General features: G+C 37.9%; 1 protein-coding gene across 3 annotated transcripts in view; it reads right to left on the bottom strand.

The window, feature by feature from the left end:
• Nucleotides 1-5,029: 5,029 nt before the first annotated feature.
• Nucleotides 5,030-26,892, bottom strand: part of grin2ab (glutamate receptor, ionotropic, N-methyl D-aspartate 2A, b) — a 104,220-nt gene continuing 82,357 nt past the window's right edge. For all 3 annotated transcript variants that reach the window (XM_079896361.1, XM_079896362.1, XM_079896360.1), the window contains 10 exons: nucleotides 18,592-18,706; nucleotides 13,149-13,351; nucleotides 12,702-12,867; nucleotides 11,686-11,839; nucleotides 11,460-11,585; nucleotides 11,014-11,243; nucleotides 9,260-9,420; nucleotides 8,959-9,146; nucleotides 7,656-7,894; nucleotides 5,030-7,228 (listed from right to left, as the gene is read on the bottom strand). In XM_079896361.1, coding sequence (XP_079752487.1) covers nucleotides 5,447-7,228; nucleotides 7,656-7,894; nucleotides 8,959-9,146; nucleotides 9,260-9,420; nucleotides 11,014-11,243; nucleotides 11,460-11,585; nucleotides 11,686-11,839; nucleotides 12,702-12,867; nucleotides 13,149-13,351; nucleotides 18,592-18,706 — 3,364 coding nt within the window. In that variant the 3' untranslated portion in view covers nucleotides 5,030-5,446. The remainder of the gene's footprint in view (nucleotides 7,229-7,655; nucleotides 7,895-8,958; nucleotides 9,147-9,259; nucleotides 9,421-11,013; nucleotides 11,244-11,459; nucleotides 11,586-11,685; nucleotides 11,840-12,701; nucleotides 12,868-13,148; nucleotides 13,352-18,591; nucleotides 18,707-26,892) is intronic.

The following is a 26,892-nucleotide window of genomic DNA, read 5'->3' as shown; positions in this document are numbered from 1 at the left end:
GGCAAGTGAATGCTTGTTAAAACATTCTAAAATTGTTAAACATGTCTAATTGCCTTTTTCTGAATTGTATACATATTTGATTAGAGAAAAAAAAAAAATCAAATTGGATTTTAAGTAACATTTTGAATATAAATATTGATTTCAAATAATTTTTTAAATCAATTCAGCTCTATGATATTGTAGAACTCACCTTGGCTGCATATTAAAATGCTAATAAATAAATAGATAGATAGATAGATAGATAGATAGATAGATAGATAGATAGATAGATAGATAGATAGATAGATAGATAGATAGATAGATAGATAGATAGATAGATAGATAGATAGATAGATAGATAGATAGATAGATAGATAGATAGATAGATAGATAGATAGATAGATAGATAGATTGATTTAAAGCTGATTTTACACACTTCAACTTAAACCAGGACAGTTGGGATGTTTAATTATAATAATCTGAACGATAAATCAGAGACATTGTCTTACTTAGACACACTTTCTTATCTACCCAAAAAGTCACATACAGTCTTCACATATACTAGTCTTGGACATGGATTTGTCAACTGACACACACACACACACACACACACACACACACACACACACACACACACACACACACACACACACACACACACACACACACACACACACTACAGTGCATCAGCCTAACTAACTATATAGTTTACCTTGCACAAATATTCTGACTTGTTTATATATATGAATTTATGAATACTAGTAATAGTAATACTATTAGCAATACTAGTGCTGGATTCAGAGCATTTCTTACTTCTCTGAGCCAATTGTTGTGCCTATGAGATGCCAGATTTGTCAGGGTCTTTTGGCAACTACATATTACAGAAAAAAATAATAAAATCCAATGCAAAGTTGTTTTGAAAGATCTGCCAAAAGCCCATCATGTATCAACATCATTTTGTTTCGTTTAAATGGAATGGGCTATATTTCTCTGTAACAACATGACCAGGCTTATAGCAGATGCAAAATATGTACAGTATTGGAAATATTTATATTTATTTTGCTGCAGATCGTCAGCATTAAATATTAGTTACTGATACTACCAATATGTTCGCCTTTGTTGCATACAGAATCACTGTGGTCCACACAGAGGTCTCTTTCATTCGTGCTATGGGCACAAATGATAAACCACAAATCATATGAATTATTAAGCAGAGCTGAAAATAATTTTTTGGAACCGGTCATGCTTACAATTTTCATCAGATGGACGATAAATTTGGCGGAAATTTCCCTTTGACATTGAAGGAGGGACCCGAGCCAGTCTACAGACAGGACTCGATCACAGAGACTTGGGTCAGGATGCCATTCAGAAACCACTCACAATAGCCTGACATTATGGCACTGCTTTCTGCATGGATAAGAAGCACACAATATTTCCTGTTTGCTATTTGACAAGTGCTAATGTAATTAGCAATTTTCCAGTGATTATAAGTAAGCTGATTAACTTGGCAAAAAAAACAGTGGTTTTCTGCAACTGAGTTCAAAGAAAATATGCACTACATTTCATATCAAGCTTCATTTTATAAAGCAAAAATCCATTGTTATGCTCTTTTGACCAAAATATGTGAAAAACTACCTTTTAGCTTCACTAGCAGGGGACTACTGGTCTGGCAACATGTCAGTTTGATCTTTTGATTTACTTGCATAGTTAAATTTCACCTGAAAGAATGAAACATCTTACTGGTCATTTTAAAATAGCCTAAATAGTCTCAAGTGACAGTAAAAATATATTTAAAGGGAAACTTTGAAAAATGGAAGCGGTTACATCTCACCATTACCATTTGACTTGAACATTTTCTTCTTCAGTACATAAATGACTTGCTGTAAACAACCTGCTGGAAAAAAATAAATAGAAAAATAAATAAAACTTTCTCATCCAGTGAAATGAATGCATGTCAAAACAATACGAATAATAAGACCAAATAATATGTTGCACTCATTTGGCTATCAAGTCTGTTTTAAAGGGATGGTTCGGAGTAAAATCAACCTAGGGTCCTTTGCACCATGACCCCGAGCCAAACACCCCCCCAGAAGCCTTTTTTCCCTTGGTCGAACATTATTAAAGTTAGAGCTTATTTAGAGAAATCAGCCGGATGGCTAAGTGCAGGCGCTAATGGATCCAAGGATGTATCTTGTAAATTACCCCACTAATAATGCCCAGAATGGTACCAAACTTATACAGTAGTACAAATAGGTTCTGTACTCATAAAACGAGGCATTGGAAAGTTTGTAAGTACATCAGGAGTTTATTTAAATAACACTTGCCTGATGGCTCATGCTACCGCTAACCCGGACGTCGAGGTCACTTCCGTGATTTGGGAAAAGCACGTAAAAGTCCTGGCAGAAAGCGATGCATAAGGATGTAGTGTAACGACGAATTTCCGAAGTGTTGACAACTTAGTGTTAACTAATAATTGTTGCAAACTGGTACTACCAACAAAATATTAGTGCATTCCTGGAACTGGGCGTCGTTACACTACATCCTTATGCATCGCTTTCTGCCAGGACTTTTACGGGCTTTTCCCAAATCACGGAAGTGACCTCGATGTCCGGGTTAGCGGTAGCATGAGCCGTCAGGCAAGTGTTATTTAAATAAACTCCTGATGTACTTACAAACTTTCCAATGCCTCGTTTTATGAGTACAGAACCCATTTCTACTACTGTATAAGTTTGGTACCATTCTGGGCATTATTAGTGGGGTAATTTACAAGATACATCCTTGGATCCATTAGCGCCTGCACTAAGCCATCCGGCTGATTTCTCTAAATAAGCTCCAACTTTAATAATGTTCAACCAAGGGAAAAAAGGCTTCTGGGGGGGTGTTTGGCTCGAGGTCATGGTGCAAAGGACCCTAGGTTGATTTTACTCCGAACCATCCCTTTAAGCTGACTCTATACACACAGGTCTACGCGTGGTTTTAACACACAATTATTATTATTATTTTTTTTTTTATGACAAATTCAAATTCCACAAGGGTAGGAATTGTAGAAATACAGTGCAATTTTTGTGAGAAATGAAACGCAACATTATCATAATTTAACATTATTACACATTATTATAACATTTTAATATAATCAATTGTAGACAGGGGATCAAGCAAGCGTAAATTAGCTTAAATTTGCATAATGGAAGCGATGCAAATGATGTAAAACAGCTCAATGTGCAAATAGATTTATTCAGATGGTCAAATCTACCTGTAAATACAAACTCATACTGGTTGCGTAAACCACTAAAATCTAACCACAACCCATCTACTCTTGACATTGAAATATCCCACGGTGTCTTGGATCTGGATGTTGTTGTCTACATTCAGATGTTGATGCACACAGGCAAGGCCTTCTCCATGGAGGCTGATATGAAATATGAAATATGAATATGCTAGTATTTCGTAGACATTAATGAGGTTAAAAACAAACAGCTAATTTGAATATTTCTTGGGAGTGTAAACACAAGAATGCCAGTCCGGATACATCGGCAGAACCAAAATGGTTAGAGGCAAGCGTGTAGCATATGACAGACTAACCTTATGAAAAATGCTTTGCTTTTCTAAAGCCACAATATATACTCTTTATTATTTTCAAACTGTGTTTGTGTGGTACTTCTGAATACACCCTCAAATGTTAACCTCACTTGCTTCAGACACAGCATTTACTGAAAACACAGCAAAGAAAGTTGATCCAGTTAACATTTGGTCATACGACAGTTTTATGTTTGTATTCAAATGAAAATCAAAATCACATCTGAGATGAATCCATATTTTCACATTCACTGTAAACATATACTCCCATTCACATCAAAATCAAAAAGGAACAATTCTAAAAGTTTGACCATAGAGAAGATTAACATGCTGCTATCTTTTTTCTTTTAAATATATACGCAATTAAATCACATTAATAAATTAATTCCACGTGTATAACAATTCATAAAATGAAAGGAACTAATAATAAAACATATTAAAACTAGGAAATTTCATACATAAATATAATATTGCAACCTGATATTGTGCATATCGCTGGAACGACCATTATAATTCAAAACAACCAAAAATATTTGTGAAGTATGAGTTTGTGGTTGGATTCTACAGGAAGTGATGTGTTTGTGTGTTTGAGGCAAACAGGAACTTTTAATATCTCGGTGGTTCTGTACTGACATCATTAGTTGGTGAGGGCTTTTATATGGTCTACGCCTTCTCAGGCGTCCCTTACGACAACAAGAAAGACATTATACCTCTTTTTCTGTCACTTCCCTGCATTTCTTTCCTCCCGTCACAATAAATATACTTTGCGCACCTTTCAAATATTTGGCAGTGTATAAAACTGTGTAAAAACTGACTACCACTTTTCTCAATATTCTAGACAACTATAGAAATATGCTCAAGATGATAAAATTTAGATGAATGAACACTGACACTTACTACACTGTTGTGCTGTGAGCAGAGGAGTGTCTTCCTGCATTTGCGCTCTGCATGCAGGCAAGGTACGGACAGATTTAAGGGTGGGGAGGGTCATTGACTTTTTCCTCTTGGTGTCCTCAGAGACACAAAGGAGTCGCAGGCCTTGTGTGCACCGAGATTTCCTTCCCTGAAATTCTCTAGTGCACTTGATTTCAGAGATTACACTCGAGACTAATCATTCAGGTAGTGCATTTAGTCACAGTTCAGGTTGGAATGGAAATCTAATCTTAGTACTAAATGCAGTCTTTTTGGACTGTGCCTCAGCGCAGCTTTTACACCGAAAATGCATTCGTACACGCATTTATAACAGATGTTCTGCCACCTTTCCAAAAACTCAATCAGGTTTGGATCTGCTAAGCAATTATTTATTTCAGAGCATGTCAATGTGTGCAAGTGCACACCTGTCATTTATGCCATTACATTGTATGTGGTATTCGTTTTTTGGTCAAGAGAGATTCTATTATTATACCTAACGTTGTCCTTTCTGTGGTTCGAGATCATGTATTGTTTGTGCCTCTTGCATGTGCATGTGTGTTTTTGTGTGTGTGTGTAAAAGTGCAGAATGTGGATATTCACGTATGTTTTATTTATTCAATTTTTTGGTTGCTCGTGTTGCGTGAAAAAGGAAACTCTTTGGAGCTGCCCCTGTACTTCCAAGCAGCTTTCGCTGCTCTTCCTTCGCTCGAAGGCGCGAGAGCGTCCTGCCCACCATTTCTGATGTTTTCTGGAAGACACAGAGCTGCCGCTCAACTAGAGGGGAGGACCTGATGTAAAGTTGAACTCTGGTTTCTGTTCAGACAGATTAAGTCCAAGAAGGGAAACAAAATATATTCCAAACTTGCTTGCCTTATAGTCATAAAGCCTTACAATCCTGCCAAGAGTTCCACAGTTAAGCCATATCCTGGTGGAAATATCCATGCATGTCTTTTCATAGTCTCTCAGACCTCTCTCTCTATCAGACATCAGACTCGATGCTCGGCATCCTCTTGTAGACACGCCGAGCGCCCCCAGCGCTCATTGCCCTGGGGGCAGTGTATGTGCCGACAGGGGGAGGGGCTACATAAGGCATCACATGCTCGGGGTAATAGAGGTCAGGGGTCACCATCCCCACACCGAGCATATTGCCATCAGCCTGGCCTAATGTGAGCGGCACCAGCTGCTTATAAATGTCTGTGGAGCTGCGGCCGTGAGCTAGACGCTGGTCGTCACGAAGCGTCTGGAGAAAGGGGTTTTCCGTCGGGCGCGCTGGATACATCGACTTGCTGCGACGACCAATCCCGAGTCCACTGACACCCACCCCCCCGAGGGTGTGGTTTAGGTGCACAGACTGATTTTTTAGGGGCTTGTCTGGGATCAAAGTCGCAGAGGGCATGTTGGCATACGGCGTGCTGTCCTGCAGGCTCACCCGCCGCGAGTTACTCTTCTGTGGCAGGTTCTCATACGAGTGCTGGCGGATGATCACGCCCTCGTTCTGGTAGTGACTAATAAGACCGTCACCCTCTTGGTCACTCTGGGGAAGATAGGCTGTGAAGGAAGCATCAGGCTGGGGGAGAAAAGGAGAGAAGGACCTGTCAACACTTCCGCCGCCGGTGCCCCGTCCATCTGGATGGAGGAACTGGTCTTCGCTGATGTCGTACAGGTTTCCAGAGTGCAGGCAGGCATCGCAGCGATACTGAGGGGACCGAACAGTGTAAAGCCCGGAGTAACTTGACACCTTCGACAGGCAGCTTCGGCAGTGCGTCTGTCGTGGATCCTGAGTAGAAGCAGGCCCGCCGGCGATGCTCCCTGCCCCGCCGGACTTTCCATATGTGTTGTATTTTTTATCCTTCGCAACGGCGGTTTGCATCACGTCTGGTTCATGGGCCTGGGAGAGCAGACTGCTGTTCAGCTGCAAAATTGGCTGCTGCTCGGAGGAAGAAGGTGGCCGGTGCTTAGTGTCACGGTGGTCGCTGAAGATATCTGGGTAGTGCAGCCCATGCTCCTGGTCAATGGAGTCAATGGTATAAATCTGACTCCCCTGGCTGCTCTGAGAGTATATCTGAGCGCTGTGGTTGCTCTGCTGGCTGGGTTGGCTCCGCAATGTTGAAAGCTCCACGTCGCTCAGGTCCCGCGGTAGGCGGTTCCGTTTTCGGACCGTTTCTTTTAACTTGTGCTGCTTCTGCAAGTCCACCCGACCAGAGCAATCTGACATATCCGAACGGGTAGGTGCATCTTCGGGCAGGTAGCGCTGGCTCTTCATTGGTAGGGTCTCGGTAGGCTGCGGGGCAGATGGTGGGGAATTTCCCCCAGGTTCTGGGTTCTGCCGTAGGGTCTCCACAGACTTCTTCCACAGAGCACGTGGCTTGGAGGCAGGAGGTCGTGTGGTCTCACCTCCGCCTCCTGAACCCCCATTTCCAGCAACACCTGGCTGAGCATCCGTCAAGCTCAGGGCACGTTGCCCTGGCAAGAGAGTGTTGTTAAGGGGCTCTTTGTGACGGTTGCTGAGCATTGTGCTGGTATTGCTATAGGGCATGTTTTTCTGGGTGAGGCTGTTGCCTTTTCCTCCGCCCATAATTTCCAGCAAGCCCTGGGTAGGTGGGAGAATGCTACTCACAGGGCGTTTGGGTGAGGTAACTCCAAGGGTGGTGATCTCTTTAGCCGATTTCAGAAGGTGCAACATGTTGGCCTGAGGGCTGAAGCCCAACTCTGGGGCTTTCTTCATTTCGATATGGACACCGTGAATGCAACTCCAAATCCCCTATAGGTGGAATGGAGACGGAAATGTTAACAGAAAGAAGTTCATAAGTGGAGGCTAACACCAAAAAGTATATATTAGCACAATATTTCTCAATGTAGTCTCTCTGTATTTTTTCTGGGTTCTGAAATTCTATAAACCGATGGAATAAAGTAATATATCCTGCTGTGACAAACAACCGCACCCTGTAACTTTATTCCAGAGACGGTGGCTGGTGCTATTATATTCTGTTATATAAGCTCTTTCTTATTTCACAGCAAAAAATGTGTTTGTCAGCACATAAGCAGCAATCCCTACTCTGATGATGCTTTAAGACGACTGTGGTAAACAGCCACCATGACATGTTAATATTTCAAGATTGAGCAGATAATGGTTGCCTTCAGCAACGGAATCTCTCTAGTTAATTTACCGTAGTGTTTCTGTGACATACCCTGCTGATAGTGAAGAGAATTCCTGGCCGACCAGAACAGAGACCAGTGAAACAGTAACGTAGCCTCCAGTAGAAGAGGTGCTCCCAGACAAAAGTAATTAGCGACAGAGCCATGGCAGCCGCAAGCATATAGAACACACCAGCCATATTATCCACATCCAGCTGACTGCTCATCACTTCATTCTTCTCATTATGACAGATACCAGTTAGCCACTGAGCCTCCAGCTCCTCCATCTCACCTAATACACAACACAAAATTACAGTTAATGGTTATGCATAGAAAAAAACGCTGCGAGCTGTTTACCTGGGAAGCATTTTTAAGCATTTCAGGCAACTTCCCAACAGAAAGGCTATATATTTTAAAGCAGGATCTCTAACACATATGCTTTATGGATAAAGCACTGCAAGATTTATGAAATTTATCCTCCAAAATAAGAAAATAGTACAATAATTAAATCTAAATTAACTTCTTTAACCATTCTTTCACACCTGGAATATTTCATTCTGATCTGTCGATAACAGCACTCTGCTGTAAAATGTTTTTATTTAATGACTGCTAATTTGCATATTTGACTGCTGTTCCTGGCAATCAATCTCCTACACTGTAGAAGTTTTGCTCACTTTGTTCTACCATTCAAAAATGTGGAGTTTGCAAGACTCTTATGCTCACCAAGGCTGCATTAACTTCATCAAGTAAAACAGTAGTATTATGAAATATATGTAAAAAAAAAACAAAAAAAAAAACAGTTCAACATCACTTATTTTAAATAGTCTTTTATCATATTATAATTATACAGTATATATATATATATATATAGACATATGTCTGTGTGTGTGATTTTTTTTATTCTAATTAGTATTTCATGTAAATTTATTTACTTGACTGAAAAACTGTTGTGCAATATGTGGGATATACTGTTACCTAGTACATTCTATTCATCAGATCACCCTAACAGGGTTTATTTTGCAATAATGACGACTAACTGTACATGATCCCTTACATATTTGTGTGTGCTATGTAAGTTTTGTGCTCATCAGAGTATTGCGTCAATAACATGCGCCAAGTTAAAATCTATCCAAATCATGTACTTCATGCTATTTATGTGGCATCTGGGTGAGCGTTAACAGATTTCATTCCTATGTAGTGTGTTTTAAATAAATAATTTATGAAATTTCATTTCATTTACTGTAGAATGCTATAGAGAGCAAGGAATCTCACTAAGGTTTGGAACAGAGATATTGTTTAATACAGAGGTCATGAAATAAGTGAAATAACAAGAGAAATGCAGAAAAACACTTATACCATCTCCAATGATCCCGAGGATAGCAAGGTCGACCAGCCGTTTCCAATAGGATCCTTTCTGCAGGGCAATGCCATATCCTGTTGTGGCAAAGATGTAGCCACTGCCAATAGTTACTAGCTTACAGCCATCATCACGCCCCGCCATGTAGTTGAGCACAGCCGCATCATATATGAAAGCATCCAGTTTACTGTATAAACCAATAAAGCACAATTATTGGCTTATATACATTTACAGAAAAATTATGTCGACCAAAAAATAACCTTTTTGACCATGCAAGAAAATTGCATATCCCAGCCATACCCAGTCTTGAGGCTGACCAGTGCATCCTGAACTCCAGTTTGATGGTATTTCACCATGTACTGGTGCATGTCTGGGTAGTTTTTCCTGATGTTTCGCTCTGTGCTCCCATTAGGCACGGTCCCAAAGCGAAACGGTGGTGAATAGGAATAGGGACTCTGAAACTATGAAAGAGAAAGACATACATCAATTACATAGAGAGCTGTGAGGGCAGCTTAAACAGATACATGGAGAGAATCAATACAAGCTCAAATACAGAAATAAATCCAGCGAGATAAACCTAGTAACTGGTGTAGTTCAGACGCTCCATCTTGTAAATGTATAATGACATACGGATGCGCTCTTAAAACCTAGTGAGCTGCCAACTAGACAGTGCACTGGAAAATATATTTTGTCAGGTAGCCTAAAAACTGTTCTTCATGCTGTAACATCTCAATTAACTGGCTTTATTCAAAACAGAGAAATTATTTACTGAAACAAATGGAATACATTAGGTTACACCAAAAAAAATGTTTAATGTAGAAATAGCTTCCTATATCACCAAATGTATATTGTTACTTTTTTACGGGGAATTTTAAGCATGCACTCAATGGATAAGGTAATCTCACAACGGATTTGTGATGAGCTAAGCAACAAATCATAGGCAAGATGGCTGACAGAGCCAAAGATGTTGTTTATAAATGTGTATATATAGTTCAGGTCAGTAAAATCTATGTTTATAAAGAAATGTATACTTTTATTATGCAAAGACACATTCAATTGATAAGTGTTACTAAAAAGACATTTATAATGTTCCCAAAAAAAAAAAACTATAAATAACTGTTCTTTTGAACTTTCATCAAAGAATCTTAAAAAAAAAATTATCACGCTTTCCATAAAAATATTAAGCAGCACAACTTTTTTTCAAAATTATTAATAAGAAATGTTGCTTGAGCACCAAATCAGCATATTAGAGTGATGGTAACATTTTATAATAACTGCACGCTGTTAATCATTAGTTAAGCATTAGTAAACAGTTAATTCATCATTTATAAAGCATTAATAGACATTAATAAGCAGTTTATAAATAATGCTATAAATGCTTTATTCTTGATAAACATATAAACATTTTTATGTTTCTATAAAAAGCTCATCTAAATTGAGGACTATTCATGCCTTGCAAAGCATTTACAAAGGAGATTTAAAGGCTCAGTTATCTTCTAAACAGAAAAAGGAAACAAAACACAACAGTGATACAGAACATAGAAATATTTAAGATGTATGAATGTACATTTAAATAATTTATTAATAGGAATATTTACTTACACTTTCTAAGTGATCTTATGAACCACTGACAACTCCTAAATAACTGGTTTGTAGATAATGCAATACTTCATTTAGAAATTGATCATTAATAAAGCATGAAAATGCAATTATTAAACACATTATAGATATGCTTATAAATCAAGAATAAAGCATTTATAGCTAATGTTTAACTAATGATTCATAGCGTGCAGTTATTATAAAGTGTTACCGACATGGGTAATATATCAAAGAAGAAAACACTAATAATATCAACAAATATATACGAATATTCAAAAACTTTACAAAATGTAAATGACCCCAAACTTTGGAACAATGATGTGTCAGACAGAATAATCCAGTCACATATTTTAGTTTCATCCTAAATTACAGGCACAGGTATACATATGTATATAGGTTAGAGAAGCAGTAGAGAGTAAGACAGCTTACTATATTTCAAGACACAAAAAAAATACCTTTCTGTCACTGAGGCCAGTGACTTGGTCCACAAATTCCTCTTGGATCATAAAGGCAGCCAAGTTGGCAGTGTAGCTGGCCAGGAAGATCACAGCGAAAAAGGCCCATACGGATACAATAAATTTACTGGTAGTGCCCCTGGGGTTCTGTACTGGGACAGAGTTGTTGAACACCAGACCCCACAGCAGCCAGACTGCTTTACCAATGGTGAAGGAGGGTCCATGAGGGTCTTTAGAAATGTATAACAGAAAGAGGGAAAGTAGTGTGTAGAAGTGAGGAGTGAGGAGCAAGTTACAAGAGAATCGTGGATCTACAGGTACTCAAGGTGCTAATTGTTTAAATGCTCAATGTTCAGATTTTTAAATTTTAATCAAGTATCCTGTCTGTTTTAGATCATCTTATAGCAGAGGGTTTTTGACTGTATGGTTGATGTTGTGTATCATACCTTTGCCCTGCGCAAGGTTTCTATTGAAACCGAGCGGACTGATGAATTCAAAGAGGAAAACAGCGATTGCTGTGACGATGAGTAACATGACAAACATCATAACCCACACTGAAGCACTGAAGGGTTCTGAGGGAGGAGAGAGAATTGAGAAAATACATGGGGGAAGGCAGAGATAAGAAAAACACTGATTCCAGAGGGATTTCAAAGATATAATTTCATCTAATACCTAGAAACGCAGAGGGCGACACTGTTCCATTGCTACGTGACACCATCACGCTGATGCCTGTCTCGACAAATGGGACAGAGAAGTCTATGACCTCTGACCGCTCTTCATTTATGGTCAATGAGCCCACGGCCATTATCGCCTTTTTATTGTATACCTACAGAGCAGGGGAAAGAAAACACCTCAAGAAAAAGAAAACACACTGAATGAAACAGAAATACACAAAAGTGGATGGATGGATGGATACCATAAAAAGATGATAGACAGACCAATATATAGATTGATCGATAGATAGACAGACAGATTAATAGAACGACTGATAGACAGATGCAAATATATAATAGATAGACCAATAGGTAGAACGATAGATAGAACAATAGATAGATACAATAACCGTTATATAGACAAATAGAACGATAGAACAACAGATAGATAGATTCGCTCATTAGGTCTTTTAAAGCGACTAACCTCCCCCAGATAGATAGATAGATAGAAACAAATAGAACGATAGATAGACAAATAGAACGCTAGATAGACAAATAGAACGGTAGATAGAACAATACAACAATAGATAGATAGAACGATACAACGATAGATAGATAGATAGATAGATAGATAGATAGATAGATAGATAGATGATAGATAGATAGATAGATAGATAGATAGATAGATAGATAGATAGATAGATAGATAGATAGATAGATAGATAGAGACAAATACAACGATAGATAGACAAATAGAACGGTAGATAGAACAATACAACAATAGATAGATAGAACGATACAACGATAGATAGATAGATAGATAGATAGATAGATAGATAGATAGAGACAAATAGAATGGTAGATAGAACAATAGATGGACAAATAGAACGATAGAACGAACGAACGATAGAACGAACGAACGATAGATAGATAGATAGATAGATAGAGACAAATAGAACGATAGATAGATAGATAGATAGATAGATAGATAGATAGATAGATAGATCGCTCGTTAGGTTTTTTAGAGCGACTAACCTCCCCCACCATGCCGTTCCAAACATTATTGATCTTCTTGCCATGTTTGCCATTTGAGACCAGGTAAAGATCATAGGTGAACTTTACATTTCTGGCAATCTTCTTCAGGATGTCTATACAAAAGCCCTTGCAGCACTTCTTGACATAGGAGCCGTCCGTGACATTACTGCAGCATATACAGGCACAGAGATTTAGAAACACAGCTGATACTGAGAAAGATTGAAGAGAGCTCAATCTAATAAGTTCTAAATATAACACACTAAAAAGTTCATAACCACATTAGAGACAACACAATTATTCCACTATTCCCCAGTAAAAGAAAGCTCTCATGCTGAAGGTTAAGACAGGATGTATAATGCCTGCGGAACCAATTGGTTTATTCAAAACTGGTATTATCTGCTAAAGTTGTTCTTTAAAGTTAAATAAATAAATAAATAAATAACTCACTCTTTAATGTGTTTCCTGCAAGGTACAGAGTTACGCATACATGTGCCAGTAAGAATGTCCACATCATCCACTATAACAAAGGGTCTTTCCTCTAGAGTCACAATGCTCAAGTGGTTCTCATCAGCGTCCGCGTCCCCGAACGAATTATAGCGCGGCCACACTGGAAACTTCAACTTCAATGTGTGGTTTTCCCATCGTCCCATCTGTAGAAATACACAAACAAACATTGACTCTCAAATAAACAAGGTTTGAAGGTTCTTCTCAAGTGCCCTCCATTATTATGTTTTGGGATGAAAATGTGATTTTCCACTCTTCAAAGCAAACCTAAAAATTGTTATTAGGAAAACACTGCATATTTTATCCGGCAAGCAAGTAAGCCACATTCAAACACTGGGAACTGTCTTTCCTTCAGTCTTCCTCCTCATATGTCATCTCATTCTCTCTTTATTTACTATCTGCTTATGATTAGTTGACATTCTTATCCAAAAATGTTTTTTCAATATTTAGATATTATTATTTTTTCGTCTGTTGTTCTGTTTCATTATTTATATTTTCATTTCTGTAACTAATCAAGATTTTTTTCATTTTAAACATTTTTGCAGTACATTTAAATCAGAGGTTCTCAACTAGTGATTTTTTGTCCCAGAAATGAGTTGCAGGTCTTTTCTGATGGATGAGGTTTTACTTTTAGCAGGAAAACAAACAAACAAACAAAAACAATCCTAAATGCATATATGGTAATAAAATATTAACCTAACCATATAATCGACCCCAGTCAGGATAGAAAAATAAAAATGTGCTTATCAATTTTTAAAAGGGTGGAGAAAATTCTTTCTATATATTTTGTTGATGACTTTAAAGGCCGACCAATCAAACTTTATGGTATTTTGATGCAAATTCATCTGTCTCTTGGTAATATGACTAATACCAATATTATATTTGGCCCTGTATTTGTTCCATGTGTTAGGCTGGTAAATCACACTTGGTCTGCTGTTTATGCAATCGCAAAATTCTCAGTTTTCCTTATTCAGCCTATGTCATGTTAATAATTTCGCACATTGTTTGGCCTCTGTGATTCATGCTAATATTAATCAATGTCAATGTTGGATTTCAAGATTTTTTTTTTTTTTTTTACTTTTGTACAATAAACAACTTTGGTCGCAACAAGATAATATTGGGGTCTAAATGGTCCTGCGGGATACCTTTTTTTTTTATACAAAAGTACATAAGTGTCTTAAAGGCACAATATGTAAGATTTTTGCATAAAAATATCCAAAAAGTACTAGCACAGTGTAATATATTTTGTTCACTTATGTATTTACATTATCCCAAATATTTCCAACCGTTTAATTCCAGAGAAATTTGCAATTTTAACCAGTGTAACGTCCCTCCTCATTGCGTCACCTGTCGATGGAGTCATATCCTCAGTTTCTGCTTTTACTGCTATAGAACCATGGCGACACAGTGAGTCTCATGAAAATATGTGGAAGTAGTAGTTCCTAGCACACCACTGTTGTTGTTTCGCACAGTCGTCATGGACCACAATTACTCGTTATCGTTTGCAGCAGGTTCTGTCGCCAAAGATAAGTTGGTAAGAAACGTAAACATATGGGTGAATCAAATGACCCAAGAGAGATTTGGACAAGAGTAGAAATCAAACACGGATCAGTATTGGTGTGGGATTTCCTAGATAAAAAGAGCTTCAGGGACAAACTTCGACTAGACAGAGTCGCCGATCTTGGATGCGTTTTATTCATAGACTGTCATAGATATGGACGTAGTGCCAGTGACGTCACCCGTAGGTTTCTGAAGAGCATTTTTGAAGCCAAAAGTGGGAGGAGCCTCCCGTCGCCATCTTGGGAGCACGTCACCGCGTGCCACTCCCGGATAACCGAAAATGGAGGGAAAGAGGCAGGACGTGGGTGGAGCTGAGGTGCCTGGTTGCTGAAAACACGCCCGCCTAGCTCGACGTGATCGAGTTTAGTTATTATACTATACTAGTTAAAAGACATAGCTAAAAGTGAGACTATGTGTATTGTGATACTGTATTATTCTGCTAGTTAAAAATGTAGTATGCAGTAACTTACAATATTGCTGTGAGCTTGTGAGAGTAATTATTGTGTCAGTCAGCGCGGCATCGCACATCAAGGTCGTAGAGAGCTTTATTCAGTCCATTTTTAAATTCTGATTTTGGCCGCCTCTCAAATGGGTCAAACTATAGATATTACCTAAGAATTTCAAGTAAATGCACGCTCATTCAAGGATGTGCAGTTATTGTATGGACGGAGAAAGCACTGACACCTGCAGGATTTCATCAGACTTTTTATTTAACACTAAAATGTTAAAGCTACACTGTGTGATATTTTACCCCATCTAGCAGTGAATTGTATATGACTACCCAGTGAATATTAGTTTCTGTTCCTTTCAATTCCGAGGGTGTTTTAACTCCTACGGTGGCCGTATTATTTCAAATCTACCGGCAGTCGCGAGTAATCTCCCCCTCGCATTCGTCACGGTGCCACTGAGTGTAAAGGCGAAAGGCGAAGCTTGAATTTCCAGGTATGTCCCTCTTTGGCGAATGTATTTTCAAGATGGAGGCACAACATGGCTGCCGCCATTCGAGCGACTCGCTCGTATGTATTCTAAAAGGCAGATTTTACGCTTACGAGAATACTTTATTAGTTGGTGGAAGTAATTACACATGAATGAGCACATATACTTTTGATATAACAAAGTGTTTTTTGCTAAGAATCAACTTAAAAAGTTACACAGTGTAGCTTTAAATAAGCATATATAGTCTATCTGTTCCATGAGAGCAATGGTACCGCAGAACGAGTGTAGCCTCTATATCTATAGACGTTTTTAAATCTGAAAACTCCAAAAAGCAATGAAATTGTCAGACATCCATGAGTGCATGTTCACAGAGGAAAACAACTGGAAAAACAGCGCTGGTTCTCTCGATACTCGACAACGACGGAATCCAAAGGCGTGGGCGAAGGTATAATGCATGTATTAAATTGTATGAAATAATCCTGAAAAAAGCACAAACATGGCAGAGATGCCAAGTTCAGCAGCTGGAATTAGCTGAGGTTGTAACGTGACGCTAACAGACAGCAGACAAGCGGCTAGTAGTGACAGCAGCGGCAATCCCCCTGTCACTCAAGTGGCCACGCCCTTAATTATGCAGAACTTTAAGGCTTAATATAATTTGAACGGGGAGATACAGATTTGACTCCCTTCTGCAACCAGCTTCATGCGGCCAATCGATGAATTGCAGTTTAAGTCACTTCCGTGTTGGTTTCAAGACAGAGACAGGGAGGTTGCCGCTTGGTTATATTAGATAATTGAGCCACTGTTTGGATTTGTTATAAACCTTAACAAGGTTAGTCTAATTGTTTGAAAGTCTTGTTTTCTTAATTAACTGCAAGTAACATGTGCATATTTATTGGCCAATTAATAATCAAGTACAGATAATCTGATTACTTTAGTAATATTAGTATTAGTAAGTAATATTAGTAAGATTAGTAATAATTTTATACTGATGTAACTAGACATACAGTATTATTGCACTTGGTTTGTGCTTAGGTAATTAACACTGTTTAAAGTCCCCCTGTGGTGAAAATCAAGCATTTAATGTTGTTCATATGTCTATGTGGTGTTTTAATATGCTTTAAGACAAACCGTGAGCAAATTCATAAGTCAACACCATTGCTTTAAAATTGAGTATTTTCTCCTTAAAAGTGCAGTGGACCAAAGACAGTCTCAAAAACTCGGTTTGAAATCGCTGGTGTTTCTGATGTCACAAACTACCATGTAAACAATCAGGTCAACGTGTGATCGTAAACGAGTGGATCTCTGAGCTGGTGTGAGTGAGTGGGAACGGTGAGTGGGAACGAGGAACGAGGCAAGGTTGTAGTTACATTCAAGCTATTTTAAGGCATGAAGAAATTTTTTTCCAAGGAAAAAACTTAAATATGTAATTTTAGTGATCAAAGATGAGTTTTAAGGGATACAATTATTGACTACAGGGGGACTGTAACAAGTCTAACAAGTGAACAAGTCTATGGCAGTGTAACTAAATAGCCTACAGTATGTGTTATACATAAATAGTAAGGAAAATGCTGTGGGTACGTTCAAATGTACCTTTAGTATGATTGTTTTGAATGCGTAAAATTGCGCTGCGTTACCCCACCATTTAATTCGACAAATAATGTGACATGTAGAGTAGTAATTTAGCATTAAACATTACGTTACTTGCAGCTAATTTATTAGAATGAAATAAAATCATGTGATCAAACTTAACGGTTGTAAAACTTCATTTCATTACCTCATCCATGAACATGATTTGTGAGTCCCAGCGGATTGATTTCCATCAGTAGTGGAGGTGAAGACGACAACTCCCATCGTTCCACGCTCCTTCACAGCGTCATCAAGCTACGCCTTTGTTATTGTTTTGAATATGTGCCCTCTAGCGGCAAAAATTACATACTGTGCCTTAAAAACTGCATGCGTACTGATTACAACAGAAAAATGCTGTTTAAAGTAGTTTTAGATAGCACACCTAACCGCTGTTACTGCTTGAAATGTCATGTCAGCTAACCCATGTAACAACATAATGTATCAAGTTTACCCCATGTGTGTGCTCTGTAGTCTTTGCGCAATGGTCGTGTGTGCCGTCATGTACGTGTGCTCGTCTATAAGCTCCGATAACACGATCGGCTCACACCCTGTTCTAGCCCCGCTGCAGTGAGAAATGATTAGTGTCACACTTTTCACACAATCACTGCAGGGTTTTAATGTGAGTGTGTGTGTCTTCACACACACTGCAGGGCACTGTCAAAACACACAGCATCCAACACACACCTCAGAGAAATAACAACTCATTAAAAGAACGCATGAGTGAGCAAACGATTACGAAAACGAGTGTGTGAAGCACCGAGATAGAATAGGAGAACATGTAAAGCTAATTAGAGAAAGAGAGCAAAGACAGAGAATAGATTACTGTACAAAAAACAAGCAAATAATATATGCTAATAGCCAAAATAGAGAGAGAAACGAAAAAGGGCAATAAGCAGCACAATCGAATTGGATGGAGACACATGTGCACTCTTCTCCAATTTAATGCTGGGAATAATTTCACAATAAATCAGTAATGAAACCATTGCGTTAATAAGGGCTATTTTGACTGTTTATGACTAAGTAAACAATGTTTTAAGTCATGTGCATGAGAAAACCCCAGGCTGTGAAATGGGAAGTACAAATGAAATGTTCTTTTTCACTAATAGCAAAGCCCAGTGCATTTTCAGTCACAGTCACAAAAAGGCTTTGAGCTAGTAAACAGAATATTGATTACTTATGGTTCCTGAATCCCCTTAAAGGCAAAGCTAACAGAAGAAAATGAAGATTCGGGAGGGATATAAAGATTAAAGGCTCTTAATCTTACCTTCTCCCATTCCCTCTGCGTGTTCAGAACAATGACAACCAGTTTGGGATTGACTTGGTAGCCATCGTCCATGAATGAATGATCTTTACCCCCTAGATTGACTCCCATCATATATCTGCAACACACATAGACACAGAAACCACAAACAGTTTAAACTCAACAAGGGTATTAGATGCTTTAATGTTTACTTGTCATATTGCGTTCAGACCAAAGTGTTTAGGGGCATGCAAGTCATTTAATGAAATATAAGTGAAAAGCTCAAAGGTAAGCAATATAAATCACATCTGATTGAATGCAATTTGGTGTCTTATCTATTTTACAAAGACATTAAATTACTTTTGAGATCTTAAATTACTTAGACAAATTGATCTATCCCAGTTCCATGTTTTTGTAGCCAAAACACCAAATTCAATGAGCAAGCACATGAACAATGTCCTACATATGCATTTAGACTCCCAACTAATTCATTTTAAATGGACAAATTATGCATTGATGCATTTTTTTCCTATGCTATCTTTCAAAGCATTACAATTAAAGTATTTTAATGTGAAATTAATGTAAAAGTATTCTCAAACACAAACACACACACACACACACACAACAACAACAACAATACATTTTTATTTTATTCAATCTCCACAATTTATTATTTTGTAGAAACACCCCTTTCTCCAAAGACAAACACTTTCTGGGGTGTGTTTGTAAGAGCTACACACACACTGCAGGTGTTAATTTGCCCTTTAATTTAATTCTGGCAGATTTACTCCAGGTTGTTCAGGTTAATAGGACGCCGTTTGAAAAATAAGATTCACAGACTGACATTGTAGGACATTCGACTTTATGTTCTTAAACCTCTCTGATGTTTTTGATTATTTTTTGGGATCAACAATGGCTTTTTTGTTGCAGAAACAGTGTTACCCTATATTTTTCAGCATTTCTTTTTCATCCATTCTGTAGCCGAACGATAGCTTTGTACTGTACAAGTAACAAATTAAAGCTAGGGTAGGTAATCCTGTTCAGAAACACTTTTTTTTATACTGGGTGAAATGGTCCTTCCATCCTGAGATTAGTCAATACATTATGTGTTCAGAAAAAGGAATGAAAACAATCAGACCTCTGTAGCAGCTGCAGGACAGTAAAAACTCTGACCAATCACTGCCACTCGGTCCGAGTGTAAAGAACCAATCAGATGCCTTCAGAGCCAGGAGGAGTGTCTTAGCAGTGTCAATCAAGTTCGCATATGCGCTGATCGCCCCTCTCTTGCACAGCGCATACCGTCATTCAAAATCAAGATTGCCGGTGTGCCGAGCAGCTGTGCTAATGGCGGACAAAACTACCAATTTCTCGAGTGGAACCTGCTCATACAACAAAGACAGGTAAACGGAAAAAGACCGATGACGATAAACAAGCCCGTCGGAGCCCATTGACTCAGTGTTAAAACTCTAGCCGCATAACATACAGATAAAATGTCACGCACTGTGCAAAGCAACAATTGAAACCTGCTAATTCACTGGCTTGTCATGTTGCTAAAATAATGTACTAGCAAACCTTATTTAGCATTACATATCGCTAGAATAATTATTTACATAGCCTACTGCAACGTTAGTTACCGTTATATTATCTTACTAGCTATTTATAACTCATAGAAAGAGTGCAACGTTATAAAGTTACATTACATGTATTGCATAATACGTAATGATTTGAGGACCAAGTTTGTAGTCAAAGTATGGGCAGGCCAGTCAATGTAAAGCATTTCGTCCCTACCAGTGAATGTGCCATAACTGTTTATCCGTCGTCATCGGTGACCCTGCATGTTTACTAGCCTGCGCGTTCACGGCAGGCTCCGCTGTGGGGGGAACTTTACATAACAAAATACATGTTTAACAGCTAGCAGGCCTAACGTTATATGTTATGAATCTTACACGAAATTCATCTTCATCACAGTGCAACTAATGGAAATGGAAAAACATGTATCAATGCAACCTGTTTTTAGCTTTGCCTTATAGTTATAACTAGCTCGTTAGCGAATCAAAAAATATATATTTTAAACTTTACCAATATCGATATGATAGCTTGATAGCGAGTAGGCTACTAAAATACATCTTATTTGTTTATATTCATAATGATAAAGTTAGATTTTTTTATTACATGTGATTCTGACATGATGCTACATGCACTGCGCTCCTTCCTCTCCGCTCGTCTCAGGTAAATAATGCGTCTTCGGTCGGAGTCGCGCGTTCATGTGTTTTGGGGGCGTGGCTTTGGAAGGACCCCAGAAGGGAGAGGGTGGACTGAATGGAAATAATGAGCTGTCTTTAAAACAGTCGTTAGAGGTCTACATACACTCGATTTTTATACTTTCTTTTTCAGAATACTTACATTTTAATTATGTATTGATATATACATAAAGTTTAAACAAATTTGAAAAATAAGTTTTTTAGACCATTCTTACCTACCCCAGCTTTAACACCAAGTTATTCACTCATAAATCTTCACCTCTGCATGGACTGCTTTCAGGGAGCTTCTTGACAGGAGTCAAAGACTTTATATACACAAAGAAGGTGCACTTACATTACTTATGAATGGGAGAAAATGCAACTTGCAATATGGCGTAATAAGTCCCGCCTTCTAAATATAAGAGCCAATCGCTAATTGTTAAAGTCATCGCATCTCTCATCTGAAAATCCGCGCTGTGTGAACACAACCAGACTGGACAACTAGTTGTGTCACATCATACAGTCCGAGTGAGCCGCTCTGCACTGTACAGGTGCATGTCTACCATGTGTTACAGGGTTTCATGTGTGGTTTCGGTAAGAGACAGAGATATGAGCTGTGTATGTCATCTGAAGGTTTTAGATCCAGCCACCGGAGCTGCTCAGATTTGTGTTCTATGTGCGACTCAAACACTCTCAGAAAAAAAGGTACGAAAGCTGTCACTGGGGCTGAAAAGGGACAAATTAGTACCTAAAAGGAACAAATTAGAACCTAAAAGGAACAAAAGTGTACATTTTGAAAAGGTACAGTCCCAGTGACAGCTTTCGTAACTTTTTTTTCTGAGAGTGAATGCTCCCCTTTCTTCCAAGATATAAAAGCTGCAGTCAGTTAATAAAAATTTGACAGATGAACTCGCGTCTCAAATGGACTCTTGTCGTGTCAGAAGTGATAAGACTTTTCAGTTTTACGAATGTCACCATCTTTTATATTACTTAGAGAATATGGGCTTCACTCCTGTCGCATACAGACTCTACTGCAAGCTGCTGTTGAACAGGACATTTTCAGACTCACACTTGTAAGTAAATGTGGTTGTCAGTGCCAAAAACCGACAGTGTGAACGTAGCCTTTGAGCATAAGAAACAACATTTACGGGTCAGTTCATGTAAAATTTTGTCGCTAATTTGAAATATGTTATTTAATTGTGAGTTCGGCAAGCAGTTTTTGAGATTTCAGGATTCCCCCATTCAAGTAGATATGACTTGGTCTTGGATGCCCGAAATGGCTGTCTAGAGGTGTTCCAAATACGCCCACCGAGTGCACAGACTTGCCCTGAAAGGGACTTTGCAGGGGCTCAACAGAACCAGTTTCCTTTCAAAGCCTTAATATTCTTTAAAAATTAACCTTTCGGGTTCGACGGAAGAAAGAAGGTTGCACAAGTTTGGAACAACATGACAGAATTTTCATTTTTGGGTGAACTATCCATTTAATTATTTTTTTCCTAAAACGTTCAGACACTAATTAAAACATTACCTTAAAAAAAAACACATTCTAAAATCTGACAAATTGGTTTCTTTTGCAACATCATCCTCCCATATGGCGCAATGATAATGCTTGACTGCCCATTCCATCTTTTGCTTTGTTCTCAACTGCTGAACTCTGTAACTCTTTCAAAGCGATCACTGGCCTCTCTCACATATCTGCTTGTTTGTGCAGAGTTTTGAGGAATGACCTTTTCTAGATGGTGTCTGGGGGGGTTTGTGATAGTTTTCACTTCTTCATAATTGAACAAACACCGCTGGGACATCCAAAGACTTGGACATTGTTTTCTAACCTTTTCCTAAAGCATTTGTCTAACATTATTTCTGACATATTTAGAATGCGCTTTAGTCTTCATTTTCACAGCTGTCATTTCGATTAACAAGCTGAATAATTATACCGTAACCGTGACAATTTTGTTTATCTAGGAAAGGTTATAATGACTCACAGGTATAATCCAGTTGAACATGTTTACATCCTCGTCCATGAAATTTGTTTTGACTTTTAAACGTTTAACTTTATCTCAAACAAACCGCAATTTATTAACTAAAACTATTAAAAATGTTTTTGGCAACTGGAATAAAATCAAATATAAATGTTAGATGAAAAATTTTAAAACATAAAATTAGAAATGTTGCCTTGTCAACTTACTTATTCACATAAGATGAAGTACTAAAACAACAAACTAAAAGTGAAATAGAAATAATTTGAAGCTAAACAGAAATATTAACAAAAATAATACAAATTACAAAAGCACATAAAATTACTAAAACAAATTAAAATGAGCACTGAAAATATAAAATATAAAAGCTTATTCAAAACATAAATAAATACTACAATGCATAATACTAAAATAACACTGGATGATATAATCTCTGGATAATTTAAAGATGTGTGTAGTGTACGGGTCAGGGGACATGATTAAATGTGATTCCTTTCTTAATGCATTGTTTTTGTTTTAACATGATTAACTGTACTAAAGTTAATATGGTTGGCAACCATATAATTTGTCGACTTGCAGCATCTCCAACTTATTGGACACTGTATACGCATAAAGCATATTTTAGTTTGTATAAAGAATAATGACACATTGATTATACTCATTAATTTAATGTTTCGGTGCATAAAAGTAAAAATGTCTCAGATACTTAAAGAATGATTGTAAAAATACGGTTTGGTTGAAGTTATTTTCTGTTATTTACCTTCATGTTGCTCCAAACCTGTATAATTTTCTTTCTTCCGTGGAAAATAAAATGAAATGAACATCTTGACATCTGCCCTAAATCTCCTGGAAAAAACAATCAGCATCTTTTCAATTAATTGTTGATCCAGTTCACAAAACTAGTCTGACTCAACAGTTCACAGGAGGGGAAGATTATCATTACACATATGGCTTCAGAAAACTTGGAATACCAGTTTTATGGACTACTACAATAATACATGAACAGTACTTTTGCATCCTTTGAAGCTTGAACGCTTCAGTCCCCATTCATTGTAAAGGCATGGAAACGAGCAAACAATCCCGTTATTCAAAATATCTCCATCTGTGTCACATTGCTCAACATGAGGGTGAGTAAATAATGACAGAATTTACATTTTTGGGTGAACTAATCCTTGAAGGGTCTGAATACTTTCGCACAGCCCTTTTCAATCACATACACTCCACTGAACAACAGAAGCTCAGTACTATATCTCTGTCTTCTCCATGTAACGCACAATAAAGATTAGCTCAGCTGTGCACTACTCAGATGGCACAAACATACACACTCTCTTCGGAATTTAATTAAGAAACAGGAAAATAACTAGGAAATGAGGTTTAGCTTCAGGCAGAAATGAAAAGAACAGGGTCAGAGCTACACCTGCTACTCAAATACAGCTTATGTTGTGCGTGTTTGTTTGTAAGTGTGTCTTATTCTTATATTAGAGATTTCCACAGCACAAATTGAAAATGGATTTTTGTCATAGCTGTCACATAGTATTCCCTTTAATAAACAAATCATTCTGTGCATCTCATCTCACTGATTAAGAAATAGAGAGACGGGTTAATGTAATAGACTCTACACAGGGTGACCTTTATTTTCCATAGTCTTCTGGAAATTATCAAAAGCTTATGACTAATTATGTCACTGACAGTTAGTGGTTTATAAAATGTCATTTCAAATGGCTTTCTGTACACAGAGCCTCTTTATGATCTCAATTAACAGTGAAATGTTAGTCCGAGATTAGAGGTAGTAAATGCATATTAGGTGATGGTAGTTCCACATGGAGACGCAATTATAATTAATCTTTCTCTGGTCAGGTCTTTGTTAGTGCTGTGCTAATCGTGACAAATTATTGCAATAGACTGCAATATATTAAAGTCCCCCTGTGGTGAAAATCAAGTTTTTAATGTTGTTTATATGTCTATGTGGTGTTTTTAATGTGCTTTAAGACAAACCATATGCAAATGCATAAGTCAACACCATTGCTGACTATTTTCTCCTTAAAACTGCAGTGAAAAAAAAGACTGTCTCAAAAACGCGGTTTGAAATCCCTGGTGTTTCTTATGGAATGCATTTGGGTAGCAATATTCAATTTGAAATGTAATATGCAAAATGACAATGCAATATGTAAATTTCTGCAATGCATTTCTGTATTAAAATTTACATTTTCCATTAGTGCAACGTTGATGCAAAATGAAAATGAAAAATCAATGATCTAATTTACATTTGCCATTTCATACACTAGTTTTAATATGTAAATTGAATACATATTTTAACGCTTTATAAGTTGCAAAATTAAAATGAAAATGTATTACAGAAATTACATGTTCAAGCAAAAACTGTAGCAAAATGATCTTTTAAATGTAATTTCCCTAATTGTATTTACACTCACATTTAAGACACTTGCACGATTGCATTTTCATTACATGTCCCGCAATAAATGTTGCAAAATTCAATGTGCAAATTGAAAATGCATTCTGAGCCGATCACGTCCCCGCCCCCTCCCGCCCTGTCAATCACTGCGTGAAGGCGGGGCTCGGCAACAGGTAAACATAGGCTATGTGTTACGTGTTTTGAGGTGTTGGAATGAAACACGGCGGCGGCAGAGCTAATACGAGAGTTAAATTCACTGGTAGATGAAGTGGAGCGTGAACAGAGAAATTGTAGTGTTTCTGAAGATTATTACGCATCTGCAGGTGATAGAACCAGTACGATGTTGGAGCGTCTGGGATCATTTTCTGCCTAATCAGGCGTCAACACCCGTTTGGTGTCAACATTATGCTGCGCTGTTGTTGTCTGATGCCGGACTGTGTTAATGATGGTTTCGTTTTGTATAAAATATTCTCATTGTCTGATACACATATGCTTATCTTTATTCTTATTACTATTAACTATAATTACCCAATAATGTAGGAGATCATACAGCTTTTCCTAACAAATGCATAGGCCTATTACTCTGAGATTACAGAATATGACGGGTCAAATTCATAGCTACCCGAAAAATGTGACCGCTCTTTATTTCTTCATAACTGTAATGGTCAATAAAGTGACTCATGTGATGTATGACCATCTCCCATTTCTATTTTATTAAGCATATTGATCAGATCTTGATAAATTGGTAACATTACAGTTTTACATTTTGGGTGAATGTGGAACAGGTCGGGGGCTTGTGACGTCATTATCTATAATTCAGTGTCTAATATTTAAAAAAACAAAGCAGCACAAATAAAAAATTTTACCGGCACAAAACAGCACAAACGGCACAAACAAACGAGATTATTTTGCGTGAATTTGGAGCATGTGGGGGTCTGAGTGACCTCAGAATGACCAATAAATAGTGAACCTGTGAGCTGGCGTGAGTGGAGGCGGAGCTAATTAGCATATTCATGGTTCACGTATACTAAAAGAAGTAAGGGTGTAGAGTTGCATTCAAGCTATTTTAAAGGCAGGGTAGGCAGGATTTTTCTAAAAAACTTTTCCCAAATTTGTTTAAACTGTCTTTATATACCAATACATAATTAAAATGTAATTACTCTGAAAAAGAGAGTATAAAAATTGAGTGTCTGTAGTCCTCTCAGGACTGCAATAAACACAGCTACTTATTTCCATTCGGAACGAATGAAATGATTGGCTGGGCGACTGTCACTCTCCCTCGCTACCATGGCTACCACCCCTGCTGCTACAGGAGCTGCCCACATGCGCGCACCCGTTTGACTCGAGGAGGGGAAGAGGCACGGAGAGAGGCACGGAAGCAAGGAAGAATCACAATTATGGCAGAGAAAGAGCAGTCAAAATTCCCAGTACCTGCATATACAGTCAGCGAAGGCAAACAAGGCAAAAAAAGGAACTAGTTAGGTAGAAAGGTAGGCTACTTGTGCTTGAGTGTAACGTTAGTCCTCATCAGAGCCAACAGTGCTTTCATCGTGGAAGCTCTTACATGCAAAACACCGTATATGTTATGAATCTTACACGAAATTCACCTTCATCACAGTGTAACTGATGGTAATGGGAAAACGTGTATCAATGCAACCTGTTTTTAGCTTTGCCTTATGTTACTAGCTCGTTACCG

This window comes from Squalius cephalus (genome assembly GCF_949319135.1).
Source record: "Squalius cephalus genome assembly, chromosome: 2".
Taxonomy (NCBI): Eukaryota; Metazoa; Chordata; class Actinopteri; order Cypriniformes; family Leuciscidae; genus Squalius; species Squalius cephalus.
Note: the sequence above shows the minus strand (reverse complement) of the source record. Positions and strands in the feature narration are given on the sequence as shown.